At 46.7% G+C, this 19,803-nt stretch overlaps 1 protein-coding gene across 19 annotated transcripts in view; it reads left to right on the forward strand.

Annotated features, from left to right (window-relative positions):
- Positions 1-19,803, forward strand: part of UBR5 (ubiquitin protein ligase E3 component n-recognin 5) — a 2,132,574-nt gene that overhangs the window by 1,424,491 nt on the left and 688,280 nt on the right. For all 19 annotated transcript variants that reach the window (XM_078686916.1, XM_078686920.1, XM_078686919.1 and 16 more), the window contains one exon: positions 8,470-8,543. In XM_078686916.1, coding sequence (XP_078543042.1) covers positions 8,470-8,543 — 74 coding nt within the window. The remainder of the gene's footprint in view (positions 1-8,469; positions 8,544-19,803) is intronic.

A 19,803-nucleotide genomic window follows, 5' to 3' on the forward strand; every position in this document is an offset into this window, starting at 1 on the left:
TGCCTCTCTCGAAGGATGGGAAGCATTCCTACAGGAGTTACAGGTCAGCGGCCGATGGAACAAACAGGAACAACACCTTCACATAAACCTATTGGAATTAAGGACAATAGGATTGGCATTCTTGGCCTTCCTGCCAAGAATAGAAGGGAGATCGGTGTTAGTGCAGACATACAGCACAACGGCAATGCACTACATAAACAAACAGGGAGGCACAAGATCTCTCTCTCTATCAAGAGAAGCTCAGAAAATATGGAAATGAGCGATAGATCATGGAGTGACTCTGAAGGCCATACATCTTCCAGGGGATCAAAATACAACAGCGGATACCCTCAGCAGGCAAAAGACGACCTGTCACGAGTGGGAGCTAGATCAGGACATGCTGATGACCATCTTTGCCGAATGGGGAATACCAACGGTGGATCTGTTTGCCAAAGCCCAGAACAAGAAATGCAGATTCTTTGCAAGCTGGCATCATTCATGGGGGAATGCGTTTTTGATGGCATGGTCAGGCGTCTTTGCTTACGCCTTTCCGCCGTTTCCCCTCCTGCCACGAGTACTAAGCGAAAATTAATAAAGACCTGTGCAGGATAATACTGATAGCCCCTTGGTGGCCCAGGCAGCATTGGTTCACAGAGCTGCTCATTTTATCAGAGACCGAGCTGATACTTCTTCGGCCAAAACCAGCACTACTGACTATGGAGCAGGGACAGTGCGGCATCCAGGCCAGACATCATTGTAATTAGCGACCTGGCTCCTGACTACGGAGAATTTCATCACTTGAACATTCCAGCAGAATGCAGAGAAATCCTGGCAAAGGCATGAGCGGAAAGCACTGATAGGACATACAGGATGAAATGGAAAAGATTCTGCTTCTGGTGTCAGGAGAATGAATTGCATCCTCTGTGGGCAGAGGCGCGTCGGATCATCCCATATTTACTAAGGCTGGCGAAATCTGGATTAGTCCATGCCTCTATTAAAGTGCATTTGACGGCGTTTTCAAGATACAGGAGAAACTCAGCACGTCCTTCTCTGTGATCGGAAATAATTGTGAAACAATTCATGAAGGGGTTTGTGAGAAGTTGGCCTGATATGCAGTGCTCACTATTCTAGTGAACACTATGTATCAGTCCAATCAACCCTTATTGATGATTGGTTGTAAGTCAACCTGATAGACCAGCTATCCTAGTAGCATGGATACGAGCAGTCTAAGGCTAAGACTCTAGAGGGCGTGTTAAGCCAGCTGTTTTACCATCACATTACCCCTTGAACACCAAGTGAAAGGACACCACACAAGTTGTTATGAAAATAAACAGATATTTATTTATAACAAGACTACCCTGAACTCTTTATGAGTCAGGGAGCTAAGCACACAACAAAAACTCTTATGAAAATACTTTAAGTCGCACAATTTACACAAATGCCCTAGGGGCACGAAAAACCATATACTCAGTAAGTGGAATGCGAACTTGCTAGCAGGTAAGTAATACTTTTCTAGACTCAGGAATCGCTAGGCCTACAATTCTAAACACTGGGATTAGATGCAGGAGGCCTGTGGACGTCGTGTGCAGAGTGGGAACTCTCACGCGTAAGGCGGGAAAAAGTCTATGGAGGCTAGCAGTTGCAAAGTTACTGTTCTCGGGCGAACCCGACTAGGTGGGTCGAAAACAAGAGTGGATCCGAACACTTAGGGTGTTGGACTATGCTGGAGCACCGGAGTACTCGGGTTACCTAGCCCAGGGGCTGTGGCTGCATAGGGTTGAAGTTGCGTCGGAAACCCTCGTTGAAGATCCAGGAGCCTGAAGAAAAGAAGTTGCTGGCAGGCGGCCAGTGAAGGAGTTCGTGGTGATCCAAGCCTGGATCAGGGAAGAAGAAACCTGTAAGCAGAGAGGACCAAGTTCTGAAACACTAGCCAGTGATTTGAGTGGGCACCAGGATGGCACCGGACGAAGTCACCTCCGCCAGGTGAGTGGGCGCTGCTGGGCTCTGCAGTCTCTCGGACCAGGAGGCGTTGTCAGCGACCAGGATGGAGGTGCGAGCTGTCCCACAAAGGTACTTGCTGTCGACGTCGCTGGACCCAGGATTGGGCAACAAGTCTTGGCAAATGCAAGGCCCACGCGGTGGACCTAAAATGGCGTCTTGAGTGGACCAGGAGGGTCCAGGGTGCTCCTCTTTTGGAGGGGAGCAAGGGCTAGTCTGGAGCAACCAGACCAGCAGTAGTTGTCGTCGTGGAGCGTCGTGAGAGGGCCACTAGCCAACGGGCAAGCGACCTGGACAACGCGGTGAGCAGCAAAAAGCTGAAGGGCCCCACGCAGATCTCGTGGATGCAGGGGGGCTGAACTTCGGTGCTGGAGCTGCTCAGGGTCGGGGCTTCTCTTACCCCAAAGCACTCGGTCGAGGGTCACTCGGTGGTCGTGCTGGACAAGCGTCGTGCAGTTCTGAAGATGGCCGGTCCTTCGAGGTCTCGTCACACCCACGGATCACAGCTGGGCTGATGATGTAGGTTGAGGTCAGAGGTGCCAGGGAAGCCGGTTCTCGTCGTGCTGGAGCAGTCTTGATCCGGAGGAGAGACTGGCAACAAACCGCGATGCTTGGTTGGTGCCTGCTGCTGCAGGGTGACTACTCCTTAGTCACAAGGGAGAATCTTGGGAAGAAGTCTTGAGTTCCTTTCGTGGAAAGTAGTTTCAGGATTCAAAGATGATCTGATTTGGAAGGGGGCCAGTTCCTACCTTTATCCTGCAAAAAGGGACTGGCACGCGACTAAGTCCTGCCCTATGGGTGGGACTAGGAGGGGGGTGGTTACACCCCTCTCCTTTGGCGGGCTTTCCCCAGATCAGGGGCTGGAGTGCCCCTGGAACTGGTTCCAGCCGGCCTATGCACAGTGAGCACCGGGGTGCCACTTGCAGTCACCTTCCTCTAAAGCCCTGCCTACCTAGGATACACAAAATCCTGTCTGGGACGGTGCTGGCACCGCCCCTGGCAGGAAACCCTTTGTCCTTGCCTCCTGGGCTGGGAGGACTCCCAGCAGCAGGAGGGCAGACTTGTGTCTCGGTGGCAGCATCCATTTTGTGGAGCTAAGGCTCTGTCTGACTTTAACCGGGGTTACAGGTTACATACATGTCGTGTCCCTCTAGAAGGGTGGAATGCTAACCCCGTCGCCAGAATTGGCGAGGGGTTAGTATTCCAATTCGTATGACACCTTACTCGACATGTTTTGATAAAGCGATACCAGAGTTGGCATATAACCGCGAGGATTATAATGCACTTAAGAGTATATGGTATGCGATATCATGGAAACGGCTAAGGGATGGGTCCCGAAAGCCGCAGACAGGCCCAGCTCATGCCAGAGCACTATCTCACACGATTCCAAGCACTCTGCCTTCAGGATTGTCAAGGCCTGCCATAAGAGTGACTGATAGGAGATCTGTGTGCCCATTTAGGTTTAGATATAGGAATACTATATCTAAAGCAAAGGGTGATTACACCACCTTGCCCCAGCTGTCATGCAGCCAGTTGTGTCAGATTTGGATGGCCAGCCAGGGGTGGCATAATACATGCTGTAGGCCCTGGGCACACCTATGCCCTGGGTACCTAAGGTACACTGTACAGGGACTGATAAGGTGACTCAGTATCCAATTAGATATGTACCTAAGGTACATGGAATCCATTTTACAGAGAGAGCAGTAGGCCTGGGGTCCTGAATAGCAGGGCCCCAGGTCAACTAAGTCAGAAAACCAGCAAAACACCAGGCAAAAAGTTGGGGGCAACCATAGTCAGGGATCTACCTTCCTACAGGGTTGTTTCAAGTTTACCCACCCATCAGGCCTCCACCACCTATATGGCAACTGAACATTGTCTTATCACAACTGATGAAACCCCCATTTGAGCCAATACACAAAGCTGATCGGAAATTCCTATCCTGGAAGGTGGCTCTATTACTAGCTCTAACATCAGCCAGAAGGGTGGGAGAAATACAAGCCCTTACGACGCAATTGCCTTTTCTCTAATTCAGAGAAGACAGATTAGTCCTCAGAACGAATCCAAGGTTTATTCCGAAAGTACCAACGGATTTCCACTTAAATGAGCCCTTAATCCTGAAAAGATTCTTTCCTCAACCATCGACGCTGCCGGAAAGGACTCTCCACACTCTAGATGTCTAGCGTTGCCTGAAGTTTTATTTGCAAAGGACAAGACATTTTAGAAAATCTACACAATTGTTTGTGGCTTTTAGTGCCCCCAGGAAGGGTTTCCCGTTATCAAAACGGAGAATCGCACGATGGATCTCAAGTGCCATTCAGTTCTGTCATCAAGCAGCAGGAAAGCCTGAAAGCACTGTTCGTGCGCATTCCACAAGAGCGGTATCAACCTCAACTGCTCTATTTTCAGGCGTCTCCATTCAGGACATCTGTAGAGCAGCCACCTGGAGGAGTACGCATACCTTCACCAGGCATTACTGCCTAGATGCTCATGCAAGAAGCGATGTAGCAGTGGGGCAAGCAGTACTGTGGAACCTTTTCCAATAACGGTGGGCCTCTTTCTCATCTCTCCTTCCTTTGATTGGTAAGAAAAGCACATTTTATTGTTGATTGATATTGGATATGTCATTGAGGAGCAATATGTCTTTGTATATATTGATACGGTTACTACTATGTGCAAGTATCATGTGTTGGATATTGGTGAAAAGAAGGTGACAAAAACAAAATGTGCTATAAATTACTGCTCGCTATTCTGATTCAGGTATGTGAATCTATGAAAGCTCCAATACTGGAGTAAGAAAACAAGTTACTTACCTGTAACTGTAATTCTCCAGTATTGGAAGCTTTCATAGATTCACATACGCCCACCCTCCACCCCTGAGAGGCTCACCTCAGATTTGGCACGAAAAGTATTATAGCACAAGTGCCCGAAAATCTGAGGGGCAAAAGGTTCTCTTAGGAGCGTTCTAGAGGGTGAGTGGCTCTGCTTGGCTAAGAGAAAAGTTTGGTCCTTTTTTACATAACAAAGGTTATGGGTTGCAAAAGGGAAAAGGGCCTAGGCCTTTTTCAGTTAGCTATACTGCTAACCATTGTTTTTTTATGTACCGGAGACTCCCGTCTCGACGACGGAGAAATGATTCAGGTATGTGAATCTATGAAAGCTTCCAATACTGTAAAACTACAGTTACAGTTAAGTAACTTGTTTTCTTCTTAGCATTGGGATTTCCAAGGCGGCACTTGCTCAGCGACGCTTTTCGTCACGAGTGGAGTTGTGGTCTATTGTGCGCCTTTCCGTCTATACCACTTCTACCCTGAGTGCTGAAGATCAGGCGCAACCGGGCCCAAGTCATTCTTGTGGCCCCGGACTGGGCTTTAGGAGTTTGGTATCCCGAGCTTCTCAGTATGAGCGTAGATCCCCCCCCCGATCCTACTGCCTCTTCGGGAGGATCTTCTGTCGCAGCAGCAGGGGACGGTCCTCCACCCGAACCTGTCCAGCCTCCACCTACGTGCGTGGAGATTGAGCGGCGACAGTTGATTCTGTTTGACTTGCCTCCTGGAGTCTGTGATGTCATTCTGGCATCCAGGCATCCCTCCACTAAATCGGTATACGCCTACAGGTGGAAAAAAATCTGTGGCATGGTGCACAGCAAAGGCTGTGGACCCCCTTTCTATCCCTCTTTCAGAGGTCCTTTTGTTCCTTCTTTCTTTGGCCCTGCAGGGCTCTGCTCTGGGCACTATCAAGGGCTACCTTTTTGCTATCTCAGCCTTTCTCAGGCTCCCTGATCAACCCTCTCTTTTCAAGTCCCCTGTTGTTAATAGATTTCACAAAGGCCTTACTCACCTTTTCCCTCCTATTCCGTTTGTGATGCCACAGTGGGACTTGAATTGGGAGTAACTTTTTTGATGTGCGCTCCCTTTGAGCTGCTTCACAACTGTCCTGTTGTCTTTGAAGACTGCCTTCCTGGTTGCTCTCACCTCCGCTAGGCGTGTGAGTGAGCTCCAGGCTCTTTCTTGAAAGCCTCCTTTTCTGTCAGTCCATCCGGACAAGCTTGTACGTTGCATTTGTCCCCCCTGCAAGACATGTCAGGCAGCCACGTGAGCCTTGTTGCACACTTTTACCAAGCAGTATTGCCTTGACAGTCAAGTCCGGAGAGACGGTTCCTTTGTTCTCCGTGACTTACTGGTGTGATCTTGGTTCGCAGACGCACCACCGGGGTTGGTATTGCTGGGGTATCTATTCTAATGGAAGGAATCTATCACTAACATGTCTCTTTCAGATGCACAAGTTTCTTATTTGTGTAACGATATATCTGAAAGAGACATTAGTTAGTGATTGATTCCTTACCGCCCCACCCATCCTCCACTTTCTGCAAACTGATTTATAAGGTTGTCATCCCTTTCAGGGCCCTAGTTTCAGTGCACCAGTGGTCAGTATCTTGCATGGCTCTGCGTTCCTGGCGCGGAAAGTCGTATACAGAACTGACATCGGCGCGGGTGGGCTTGTCTTAAGTACCTCCAGCTACGTCATCTCGGCGACTACGACGCCAGAGCTGTACGCGGAGCTGTACGACAACGCCTACCCACCCGCAGGGGTACTGCTGAAGAAAAAACTTTACTGATCCAGTCTGACGCCTGGGGATATTCTAAGGTAAGGAATCTATCACTAACTAATGTCTCTTACAGATATATTGTTACACAAGTAAGTAACTTGTCGGGAGGAGAATGGCGTCAGTGCTGTGCCACATATCAGCATACCCGGGTACTGCTCAAAAGTTTCTGGATCCAGTCAGACGCCTGGTAAATATTCAAACAATATGGATTCTGCAGGTAGATAGTCTCTGCCCTAAAGGACATTACCAAAGGCAAGTAACATGTTCATCTAGAATACCAGTTGAAAATGGATTAAGCAGAAGTGAATTTTGGCTCCCTTGCCCTTCTACTGATTTCTGCTGTATTTCCCATGGGAGCTTGTAAACCCTTGTAGTTGTCCTGCGAATCTGGGTTCAACATTTATTAATTGTCTCCTTTGTGGTGGTTGTCATTCGACTATAGCTGGATTCCTTGAATGATTATTGGAGTATTAATAGTTTGCCAATTGATCCAAAAAAACACAGACATTGATTTTTAGAAAATCCTATAAAAAAAGTCTACTTGATCCATTGACCCCTGTCAAAGAGTGCAAGTATTTTGGGTTTACTTTCACACTCCCCATGAGCAGGAAAAATAGCACAAGCAAGCCATTACCAGCATTACCTTGATGTTGATCGGAGGTTAAATAGAATCTAATGCTCTGTGCTGTGACATTTCAGTAAAACCGCTGCTACAGGCATTCATTTATAATACATTTCTTACTATTCTGTAAGGGTCTCCTGTAATTATCTGGGGCTCATATGTTAATTCCAGTAGACTAAAGTGGGGACTGTTAAAACAAGTATTTGTATTGCTTTAGTGTATTGTAACGAAGGTCCATTTATTTATCAGTTGGGGGTCCTTGCTACAGGGCAATGTGGGACACTGTGCAGGCATTTACTACTTAGACTGAGTTTTGTTCTTCTTAATGTCCCAGAGAATGCAGAGAAATCATAATTTGAACACAGGATAATGTGAGCATGAAATCCCAAAAAATAAATCAAGGTTGTTTTTTTGCCTACTGTATGTGCCATCTGTATGATCAAGGCTACTATGGATTTTCTTTTTGTGTTTTAAATACTCCTCAAGTAGCCTGTGCACTGTTCCTTAAAAACAATGCTGTTAAAAAGTGAGGTTTTCTTCGATACAGCATATTTTGTGTAAGGAGGTTTCTGTATTTTACTGTTTATGTGGACTGAGTAATAAACCGGATTGTTAATAAATAAAACAACCAATAGATTAGGATTAAGTGTTATGAGAATTATTCCGGTTTCAACAGCAATGTCACAGCATACTTGGAAAAGAAGGTACATAGTTCAAAACGTTTTACCGGAATTATCTTTTTTTCATACTTTAATAATCATAGCGATAGGGATAATTACCTCTAAAACTTCAGTTTGTGTCTTGAAAAAAAAATTACATTTCAAAATGCAATCCCCCCCCCAGGCATTTATGGGTATGCTCTATTCATCTAAGTGAAAAAGGCAGTCGAGGTTCTCCATCCTTTGCTTATCCGCTCCTCTCCATTGGTTCACACCAACCTAACCGCATTCTTGTTAAGAGTGAACCTTAGAAGAAATGGAGTTGTGGCTTTTTATGACAAATAGGTTTTCAACTTTTACTGGAATTAACAAACCTGTGGTTTTATAGTAATTTTGTGTTTACCAGTTTTCTCCTTTTTCCTGATCTAAGGGTTCAGGAAAGAAAAATCTCTCCAAGTTAAAGATGTCTTCTTAGCTTCTCACAATACCCACCTCTCCTCATAGGTTTTGCATGCAATGTGTAAATTATTAATGATTGAACTTTATCTTATCTGACTATTTTGCTTTTATTTTTATCACCAGGAATAATATATTTTCTCTTATAGGACTCGTGAGCTCTTGGAACTGGGTCTTGACAATGAAGATTCTGAGCATGAAAATGATGATGACACAAATCTAAGTAAGTCAGAAGTTAATTAATATTCACAATAAGAATGTAATGTTTAGTATTGTGAAAGCAACTTGTGCATCATGAGAAACATTAAATCGGTGTAATGTTCTGCTGTTAGGATTCTTCTTCAAATGATCAACAGTACCTCCATCTCATGCTCAAAACTGTACCAGTATAGAGAACAAAGGTCACACTAACACACCTGTTCTGCATCTCCACTGTGCCTCCACAATTTCATAAACATTTGGGTACACATGCAGGACTATTTTTAAGAGGTTCATAGTTATTACCAGCATTCTGTAATATTGAATTGTTTCACGCTTGAAAGCTCTTTAAACTGGCCCATCAGAATCGAGAAACATCTTTCGCGTGCAATTTCAGATAGGCATAGGATGCTTAACAACCCACCTGTCATTTGGGGATCTACACTACTCACCATGCTTTCAGTGCCTCTTAACAGTGCCAGAGATTAATCCACAAAAAAGAATGCCTCAGACAGAAATTTCCAGGTTAAGACCAAATGTTTATTGCAAATACAGATAATGTGAAATAATGACACAGTTTTGCATAGGCGGCAGGTGGTGTCTTTTCCATTTCCCGCATGTTAATACTAATAGCTGTGGGAAACTGGGTTTTTGTTGCAGTAGTCCCTTCAATTTTTGCCTGTTATTTGAAGCAACTTTGACTGAAGTGCTCCGAGTTTCTGCTAACCAGTTCCCCATTCATTTCAAGTGATCTTTCCCTAAACAAGACAACTGATCACTTGATCCCCAAGTGACCATGCCTTTAGCACCTCTGTAAGCCCCTAGTAAGTAGTACCCATGGTACCTAGTGCATAACCTGTGCCAGCCTAAGGGACTCCGCTTCAAACTCGTACAGACTGACACTGCAGGCTGCATGACAAGGTGCTCTAAAAAGTGAAATCATGACATGCCACACAATTGTGTACCATGTCCTCTAACACTGCATGCAATATTTGTAAGTCACCTATGCCTTATAGCCCTTAAGCAGGGTGCATTATATTACATGTGAGGACATATCTGCATGAGCAGGTATGCCCCTGTGCTGGTCAGTTCAATTACTGACAGTACGAGGGAACAGGGAAACCTTCTTAAGATATGTACAGGGCACTGGTCAAAACAAGTTACCCAGCTACATAATGGCTTCACTGATGCATATTGTGTTTGGTATCAAACACCTTGTATTAATAAACCCACACTGATTCCAGTGATGAATTTAAAAATACATGCGACCTGAGAGTACCGAAAAGGTTTCCCTTTAACTCCACTAGCCTTCTAGTGTGCTAGCAGACTGGTCCAGTCCAGCCTGCCACTACAGATGAGTTGCTGACCTCCTAGGAGTGAGAGCTCTGCTTTCATCGGACATAAATAATGCCTAATCTGGGGAGAGTTATCAACTCCTCGCAGAAGAAAGCTGGTAAATCAGCATACCAAGGCAAGAGGCTTCATATTCCTCTGCCGCCTTTGGTATGCGACCGAAGGCTTCCCCAAACACGTGAAATGCCATGGGGCATCTGGATCTAGGACAGGCTGAAAATGTAGCTATGCAGAAAGCCTGTTGCACTGTCAGGCTGGACACACCTGTAGGGTAACCAAGTCTGAAGTGAGCACAAATTTAGAAATTCCACCATCTTGTTTGTATTGAATTAGGAACTCTAGGACAGGGTAATGCCTACTCCCCAAAGGAAGTGGTCATCTAGTGGGTGTAGTAAACCCATGGGCAAGTAGCCCATTGGCTACTACCCCTCACTCCCCTTAGCACTCCTAAATTGAGTATTTATGGGACCACCTGATACCAGGACTACAGATTTGAACGGACACAAAAATGGACTGATGTAAGAAACTGGCTCCATATATACTGTACCAAAGCGAGGTACAGTGTGTGTGTGTAGAGTCCAAGGGTCTCCAGAGGTTTGGCAGAGGCTAAAGTTAGATAGAGATACATACCCTATTATCAACAAATTGTCCCGTGCATTTCGTAGAAATGTTAGGTCAAATTTTAAACATGTCTGATACCAGTGGCATCGCACATGTATTTAAGACAATTTCTTCGGGACTGTTAGCACCCTTTGAAACAGTTCTGGGCATTTTCCCGAATTTTGTACATTCTTTATTCAGGGGCCTGCCTCTTCTTTTGGGACTCGTAGCAGGAATTTTATTTTTGTTCCTTCTGCTCCGATATGGCAAGCCAAGCAACAGACAAAACTCCAACTACGATGGAAGAAACGATCAAAGCAATACGCTACCGAGACCGAATCACTGAAGTCCTTGGATTAGCCCGGCTAAGAGATCTGAATACAACCTGGTTTCTTTCATTCAGACCAATCTGGCAAGATTGCATCTTACCTGTGCTTCGATGTCTGCTATGCGGAGAAGAATGCGTGTTGGACGTCTGTCTCACACTACCATCAGCAGTACCAATGGATATCGATACTTTGCTCGGTCCGGTAACGGCTCATGCAACGTGTTGTCCCCAGCGGCTACCTATTCTGATGACGGCATTCGTTGAGACTTCACCATTACGAGTAGGTGGAGGTGAAGTACGAGATGAAAGCAGCACCACACAGGTACAACCTTCTGTGAGCATTGCTGATCCTGACATCGATGATGGCAATCATTCTCACACATGCACTGTTTCGGCTTTTTCGAACTTGGTCGAACTTTCACCTGATGTTGTAGACCAATTTTTCTCAAGCCTGTCTGATTTAATGTTCTCTCCCAACAACGAGAATAACTTTTAAAACAACGAGCACACAGCGTTCCCTGAACTCTGAATTCGGCCTTCAGTTTTTGATAAACAAAACTACTGAAAACATTTGGAACTATTTTTTCCCCTGAAAGCGAAATCATTTTTTCCACTTCCAAAATATTTACCTTTTTCTGGCACATGGTACTCTGCTTAAAGTAGAACTATTCTTAGAGAACAGAGCTTCTATTTTTAGAGATACTAGAGACAATATTTTGCCTCTAGCAGATGTACAGTATTGTATAAATATGTGATGAAATGGTCTCGACCTTTTGTTCTGTATTACGAGCCATTTCATAAATGTAATTTTCGCAATTCATTCAGCCAATATTTATATATGCATTTCCTGAATGATAACACTGCTTGAAAAACGTACAGTACAAATACTCATTTTCGTGTATATACCATACACCATTTCAAATGCAATTTATGTATTTTAGGGTGGGTTGGAAAACATATGCATCGTTATATGTTTAGTATTGCTTAGTATTTAGTAATGATGGACGTTAAACGTGGAGTGGGTGTTGTGAATCTATCTAGGGCCCTAATCAAGATATCCCCGATTCATGCCCTTATGTGGTTATATTAAAGCATATCCTTATAAAGGCATAGGAATCATGTCCATATCTAGTCATAGCCCATGCAGTCCAAATACGGCAAGGCTACTCCCATAGACTCCTAGAAAGTACAACGCTTTCTTTACACAAACCAAGCCTCCAGCAGCCCGGGAAATCCCCCTGCTTTTGTTTTGATTTGAACAAGAACTCCTGGAGTCCAGAAAGAACTGTTAGTTCTTAGTGACGTCTTATGTCCAACCTTACGTCAAACCCGGCACCTTCCAGGTATAAATATACCAACGTTGCCTTAAGCAAACACACAGTGGTTTGGAGCAGAGCGGCTATCTACTTGCCCGACGCCCAGCTGATGCGAGTGCCGAAGGAAGCCGACCCTCCCATTTGACGCACTGAGAGAGACGCTGTCTTTTCTCCAGCCGAGAAATTCCAGCTCCGGTGTTTCCAGTTACCCTTGCGGGTTGCTGGGAGATCGAGTCCCGAGAGAGAGATACAAGACCTCCTTCATTCTAGAACCAAGGTACGGAGCTGATTAAAACCTTGAGAGAATTCTTGATTCAGATTCTTGGCAAAAACCCACTTAACTTAAACTGCAACTTACTTACTCCTTCCCACGTATTAGGCTTAGGTCAGGTAAACCGTGGTAGGCGTATTTTAGAAGCACCAGTTGAGTAAGTTTAGTCAATGATTTTATGTATGTATAGATTTTATCCGTTTTAAAGTATCATATGGCTAAGAAACCATATCAATGCTTTTACAGTATTATTTCATAATACTCCTTTTACTGTACGCACTTTACTTTATGATAAGTATTGCATTTGTGGCAATTCATTTCTCTTGCATGAGAAAGAAGACTGCTCAATAAATAACACCTTTTATTGAAAACGCCGTCTCTCTATTTCTCTGCACTCCTGGTGAAATTAAGCATCCATGATTGACTGAGTGAAATAGTTGTCTATCGTTTTCACACGACTCTAGAGATAGACTCTTTATTCTGAGGGAGCAAAGTTGTCATGTTTATGCGGTTGTCAGAAACTAATCCCTTCTTATCTAATCAGGAAAGTTAACTCTTTCCTGAATATTCGAGAAAGTTTCTAGTGACCTCTGAGCTAGCTGGCAAAACTAATTAAGTCTAACATAGTCAGTAGAGACCTAGATGACCTCAGTACTACGTCTAAACTGCTGTTTATGTTATTCCAATAAGCAGAGCCTATTGGGAATATAGGAACTACACTACACTTGGATGAACTTCAGGGACAGTGAGATCCATCGAGAGAGTGGCCCACATTTCCTACTTGTCCTTTTTCTGCAAAACAGACAAAGAAGTGAGTCTTCAACCACTGCCATCCGACGCCTCAATTACTTCTGCATTCTTGCTCCAGAGCCCAAGTCCAAGGGAAGTGACGGTGCCAACCGAGTCCCCAGATCCACAGAAGCTAAGCCCACCATTGTGTTTGCCAAGACTGGACTAACTGTCGCCTCCTGCAGCCTCTTTCTGGAGCCCACCCTTCAACTGCTTGAGACTCCAGCACTGTATTCGATGCCAAAAGACACCACTTCACCCGAGCCCCACAGCCTGCGGAGAAGTGGACCAAGGGGGTCCCTGCGTGCCTGAGGATCTCAAGGGTCGAGCAACCCTGTGGGTACCCTCCAAATGATCCGACAGTCCCAGCTTGCAGCCTATTTCTGACTTGACCATTCCGTGAATGGGACACCCAATGCCGTAACACACCTCAGCACCCGAACACCCCCAGAGCATTCCGAGGTGACCTATCGGTGTGGCCTTGGACCTTGCCCCAGCTTCACCTTAAGTCATGGAGAACAGTCCCGTAAGTCGTTAAGTGTTCGAATACAGTACATGTTTCCCCCATAGGATAACGCTACCACACCCAAAAATGCAATGTCAACTTTTTAAAACCTCTTAACTCCAAAAGTTTTTTCTGATTCTGATGATCTTGGTATCTAAATTCATATAACAGTTTGTGTTTTTATAATTATTTTTATTTTTTTGGGGTGGGGGGAGTTTTAAGTTTGTCAGTTTAGATGTTGCAACAGATCAGCATACAGTGCATAGCTCAATCAGCAATGCAAGTATCACATACAATAATAATGTGCATAAATCAGAAAGATATCATGACAATGTCAAGACCCTCTTCGGTTAATGAGTGAAAGACCTAAAGAATGGAAAAACCCGTAACCCCTCCCAACTCCCCTCCTCCCACCCAGTCACCCCCCAAAAAACCTCAGCCGCCAGGTGCATAGAGAAAAATTAGAAAGCAACTGTGCAGTTTGACATAGAGCAGTTATTACACTTTAATACCACCAAGAACATCACCAGGACAGCACTGTAATCATACGTCTAAGTGAAGGAGGAGAATCTCAGACATAGGTCGGTACCACATTAGTGTCCACAGCAGGTCCATGTTGAAAAAATGCACCTCTCAAAGCGTGTCAGGGTGTGCTAACATGTATGCTGTAAAAGGGCTCCAAAAGTTCTTGGGGCGGGAGGTTACAGGCAACTCCTCCTCATATGTGTGTATTAAATCTCTGCAGTATGCCAAATCCGTGAGCCACTGTTTGACAGTAGGGGCAAACTTCGAGTCCCATCTCTTCGCCACAACCTGCTTTGCCATCAAGGTGGAAACCGCCACTAGGCATCTATTAGCAAGCTTCAGCTTCTTCACATAACCTAGCAGACACATCTCAGGCGTACAGGGCACCAACTCAAGCACCACTTCCAATCAAGATGCGAGTCACATCCGTCCAAAATGCAAAAACGTTCCCACATAACCAGGCAACATGGTAAAAGTCAGCCTCATCCGCACACACCTTGCAGAGTCCTTCAGGCCATACCTATGGTGTTGTAGAGGTGAGTAATATACGTGATGTAAAATTTTTAAATGAATAATCCTGAGGTTGCAGTTAGCTATGAGGATGCCCGTGGTTTGACAGCACGCGGACCACACGTCCATCGGGAGCGGAGTGCCCATCGCTGATTGCCAACGTTGACGTGATAGATGATCATCTAGTTCCTGCTCCCGCTGGGAGGCATAGTTTTCGACTCACCCCAGCCAACATGGCCTGAAGCACCCGAAGAGTTACTGGCTCCTCCTGAAAATTCGGGTACACAGACAGTACAGCTTGTCCTACCCTGACATACATGAATCTAAACATAAAGGATCGGGTGACGTTATTTTGGGCCTCAGCTATGGTTTTGAATCTGCCCCCTGTGTATAGATCGCCCAATCGGGTAATGTTTGAAGACGTGCGCTCCCTCAGTGCAGCGGGATCCCGAGTGGCCGAGATCCCCGGGTGCGAAGCGATAGGCAGCAGAGGGGCATATAAGTATAGGACCGGAGCTCTAGCAGCCAGTGTGCTCCAGGCTCAAGACGTTAATTTCCCGCCTAGGACCACCGGAGCCACCCGATAGAACCATAGCCTGTACCTGTAGGGGATAAGCCGCGTCAGCCTCAATGGCAACATGTGGCTGGAAACATTGCGGGAAATGCCAGTAATGGGCAAAGTGCGCTTGCGCGCACAGGTCATACAAGCTGAAATCAAGAGCTTCAAATCCGCCCCGCTCATACGGGTGCACAAGTAGATCGCATCTGCAACGCGATTTCTTAAGAAGGAGATATTCAATTGAAAGGAGATATTCAGTTTAATCAGTATATTAATAAAAAAATACAGCATCTTGGGTAGGAACACCATTTTTACCACCGTAATCCTGTCTGCCAGCGACATTGGGGGACGTGCCCATCTTTCAGCTTGCTCCGTTATACGTTTAACGGCGCGCCCATAATTTTCAGCGAGCACCACAGCGGTATCTCTATGGATCATTACTCCTAAGTATTTTACCGGCTCAGAAGTCCAGCGCAAAGGGAAATCCATCTCAACTTCCCTCATGCCCTCCTTCATAGGAAAGACCACAGATTGGGCCCAATTAATACCTAAGCCAGAGAACCTCTCGAATAGGACATATTCCCTCAACAAGGGCGATAGATAGTCAAGCGGACGTTGTCTAAACCCCATAGCAGCGACGTAATGTTTTTGACGGAGCTTGCACACCAGAGTTTCAATCACCATAGAGAAGAGTATGGGTGATAAGGGGCACCCCTGCCGCGTTCCCCTTTCGATAGAAAATAGGGAAGAAACCCTGCCATTTACACGGACCCTAGCGACCGGCCTGTTATATAAGACCCGGATCCATTGCACAAAGAAGGGGGGGGAACCCATTCTACTGAGGACCGTGAACATGTAGGACCAGTGGATAGACTCAAACGCTTTTGCAGCGTCAAGTAGCACTGCAACGGCTTGCGAGTCAGTCGAAGTAATGCAATGTAGAGAATAGCGTGCGGAGGTTGTGCGTGGTGGACCTCTCCATCACGAAACCTGACTGATCCGGTAAGACCAGCAGAGGTACCAGGGGTTGAAGTCTAATGGCTATCATTTTTGCCAATATTTTCGTATCGATATTAATGATGGAAAGTGGCCTATCCGACCCGCACTGACTAGGAGGCTTGTCCGGTTTCAGAAGGGTGACCAGTAAGGCCTCTCGTAGCGACAGCGGTAAAATTCCATCATTATAGGCCTCCGCATAGACCTCTAACAACCGGGGGGGCTAGCATGGTAACATACGTCTTGTAAAATTCGCTTGGCAGACCGTCGGGTCCTGCCGCTTTACAAGTAGGAAGCGCCATTATAGCTTCTCGCACGTCTTCCTCGCCGAACGGCTGCACCAGGTGTTCGCGATGAGCCTGGGACAACCAACCCAGCGCCACATCATCCAAATAATCATGCGTCTCCGCAGCCGATGGGGCGTCGCTGGTGGCGTATAAGTCTGTATAAAATTTTAGCACCACATCGCAAAGCGTCTCCGTCGAGTATTGTGATTCGCCCGTGTCGTCAATGAGCTCCGTTATGGGCTCCTGGCTCCGGGGTACGCTCAGTTTCTGAGCAAGAGAGCAGCTAGGCCGTCCTAATAGCGCGCTACCCGACGTCTAGAGCAGTGTCGTATCTCCTGGTCGACTGTGTCATTGTGTTCAGTGACGGGGTCACGTATTTGAGCCAACTTGTCCAGGTCATCGTCAAAGGCTTGCTCCAGGACCGAAATATCCTCCGCCAGCCTTTGTATCTGACGTCGGAGATCCCTTAGCACCCCCGCCTGCGCGCTTATACACGCCCCCCTGATGGTAACCTTGAACGCCTCCCAAAGGACCCCTGCACTATCCCCCATGCCCTCATTGTCATGAAAATAGTTCACGATCGCCTCCTCAATATTTTGTCTGAACACAGGGTCTTTGAGTTCCGATGGCTGGAGCCGCCAAGCAAACTGTGGTGCCTCATAATCAGGCAGCGGGAACAATAAAATCCTGCGCCACACATCCGCGAAAAATGCCGTGTCATCCACATTCGGCCCGTAGATATTCACCAATAATACACTCTCCCCCACTCAACCATGCAATATCACTAACCTACCCTCGTCATCCGTGTCTGCCTTGATAAGCGTGAAGGGGACACCTTTCTTCACCAAAGTGATCACTCCTCTAGCATACGAGGAAGACACCCGCACACTGGCCCAACGAGCCCCAACATTCCGTACCGACTTAGCAATTAAGTGCGTTTCCTGTAAAAAAGCGACATTCACTCCCATACGATCCAACCCTACGAACACCATCCTGATCTTCCGTGGAGAGTTTAAGCCGCGGACATTCCAGGTAGCAAACTTGACGGTACTACCCAGTGGCAAGAAGATGTGGCAACAGACCATATATTTGCAGCATAGAGACCATATATCGCAGCATAGCATGCACATCATAACTGAGCACCTGGCAGAGAACAAATAACTCCCATCCTGACCCAGACCCAACCCAGCCGGCCGCCCACCACCCACTTCAGCACCCCAACTGTGCCTAAGCCATCCTCGAACCCGCCCTAACCCCCCCCCCCCCCACAATAGAAAGTAGAATGCGGGGTACACCCATACACGGGGGGACACTGAAGCGCAACCCTCCCGCATAGCAGGAGTTGACCGAGCGGGCAATAAGGTAACATCCCAGCTCCACCAGATAAATCCATTGTACTGTAGCCAGAGATACGGCCCACTGGGGACTAGAGCATATTAGAAACTGCAGGTTCAGGGGTCTCGTACAAGCCCCACAGCCCAGAATCCAACAGAATGATTGCAGCCTCACCACAGCAGCTACCTCGCCACTCTTCAAAGGAAAAAATAGGTAGTCAAAGCATACATCATTTAGCAACGTAACAGGTGAAATAGGAAAGCACTACCTGAAACAGGTTCCACATACAGCAAAAAACACATACATCTTCAAATAGAGGCAGAGCACGTTTTAGTAGAGGCCTCACCAAACCTTACTGTAATATCCCCACGATTCATCATCCTCTTGCCCCTCCCACCCTCGTGCCTCTGTGGAGTCATGTTTCCAATTTTTTTGCATAATCCATGGCTGCCTTGGGGGGGGGGGAGGAGAATATTTTGTTGTCAGCAATGGCCCCAATGCGGAGGCGGGCCAGATACAGCATAGCATATTGGACCTCCGCACGCAAGAACTGCTTCACCGCGCCAAACTCTCTCCGCACGGCCTGGACGGCGGCCGTGAAGTCCGGTAAGAATGCAAGTGAGTTCCCTTGGTGGTCAATTTTCCCCTTTTCCCGTGCCAGACGCTGTAGGAAGGTAGATCCCTGACTATGGTTGCCCCCAACTTTTTGCCTGGTGTTTTGCTGGTTTTCTGACTTAGTTGACCTGGGGCCCTGCTATTCAGGATCCCAGGCCTACTGCTCTCTCTGTAAAATGGATTCCATGTACCTTAGGTACATATCTAATTGGATACTGAGTCACCTTATCAGTCCCTGTACAGAGTACCTTAGGTGCCCAGGGCATAGGTGTACCCAGGGCCTACCAGGGGCTGCAGCATGTATTATGCCACCCCTGGCTGGCCATCCAAATCTGACACAACTGGCTGCACGACAGCTGGGGCAAGGTGGTGTAATCACCCTTTGCTTTAGATATAGTATTCCTATATCTAACCCTAAAATGGACACATATATTCCTATCAGTCACTCCTATGGCAGGCCTTAACAATCCTGAAGGCAGAGTGCTTGGAATAATGTGAAATGGTGCTCTGGCATGAGCTGAGCCTGTTTGCAGCTTGCGGAACCAAGTCCTAATAGCTGTTCCATGATAACGCATACCATATACTCTTAAGTACATTATAATCCTCGCGGTTATATGCCAACTCTGGTATCGCTTTATCAAAACATGTCGAGTAAGGTGTCATATGAATTGGAATACTAACCCCTCGCCAATTCTGGCGACGGGGTTAGCATTCCACCCTCCTAGAGGGACACAACATGTATGTAACCTGTAACCCCGGTTAAAGTCAGACAGAGCCTTAGCTCCACCAAATGGATGCTGCCACCGAGACACAAGTCTGCCCTCCTGCTGCTGGGAGTCCTCCCAGCCCAGGAGGCAAGGACAAAGGGTTTCCTGCCAGGGGCGGTGCCAGCACCGTCCCAGACAGGATTTTGTGTATCCTAGGTAGGCAGGGCTTTAGAGGAAGGTGACTGCAAGTGGCACCCCGGTGCTCACTGTGCAAAGGCCGGCTGGAACCAGTTCCAGGGGCACTCCAGCCCCTGGCCTGGGGAAAGCCCGCCAAAGGAGAGGGGTGTAACCACCCCCCTCCCAGTCCCACCCATAGGGCAGGACTTAGTCGCGTGCCAGCCCCTTTTTGCAGGATAAAGGTAGGAACTGGCCCCCTTCCAAATCAGATCATCTTTGAATCCTGAAACTACTTTCCACGAAAGGAACTCAAGACTTCTTCCCAAGATTCTCCCTTGTGACTAAGGAGTAGTCACCCTGCAGCAGCAGGCACCAACCAAGCATTGCGGTTTGTTGCCAGTCTCTCCTTCGG

Source organism: Lissotriton helveticus, chromosome 4_1 (assembly GCF_964261635.1).
Source record: "Lissotriton helveticus chromosome 4_1, aLisHel1.1, whole genome shotgun sequence".
Lineage (NCBI taxonomy): Eukaryota > Metazoa > Chordata > Amphibia > Caudata > Salamandridae > Lissotriton > Lissotriton helveticus.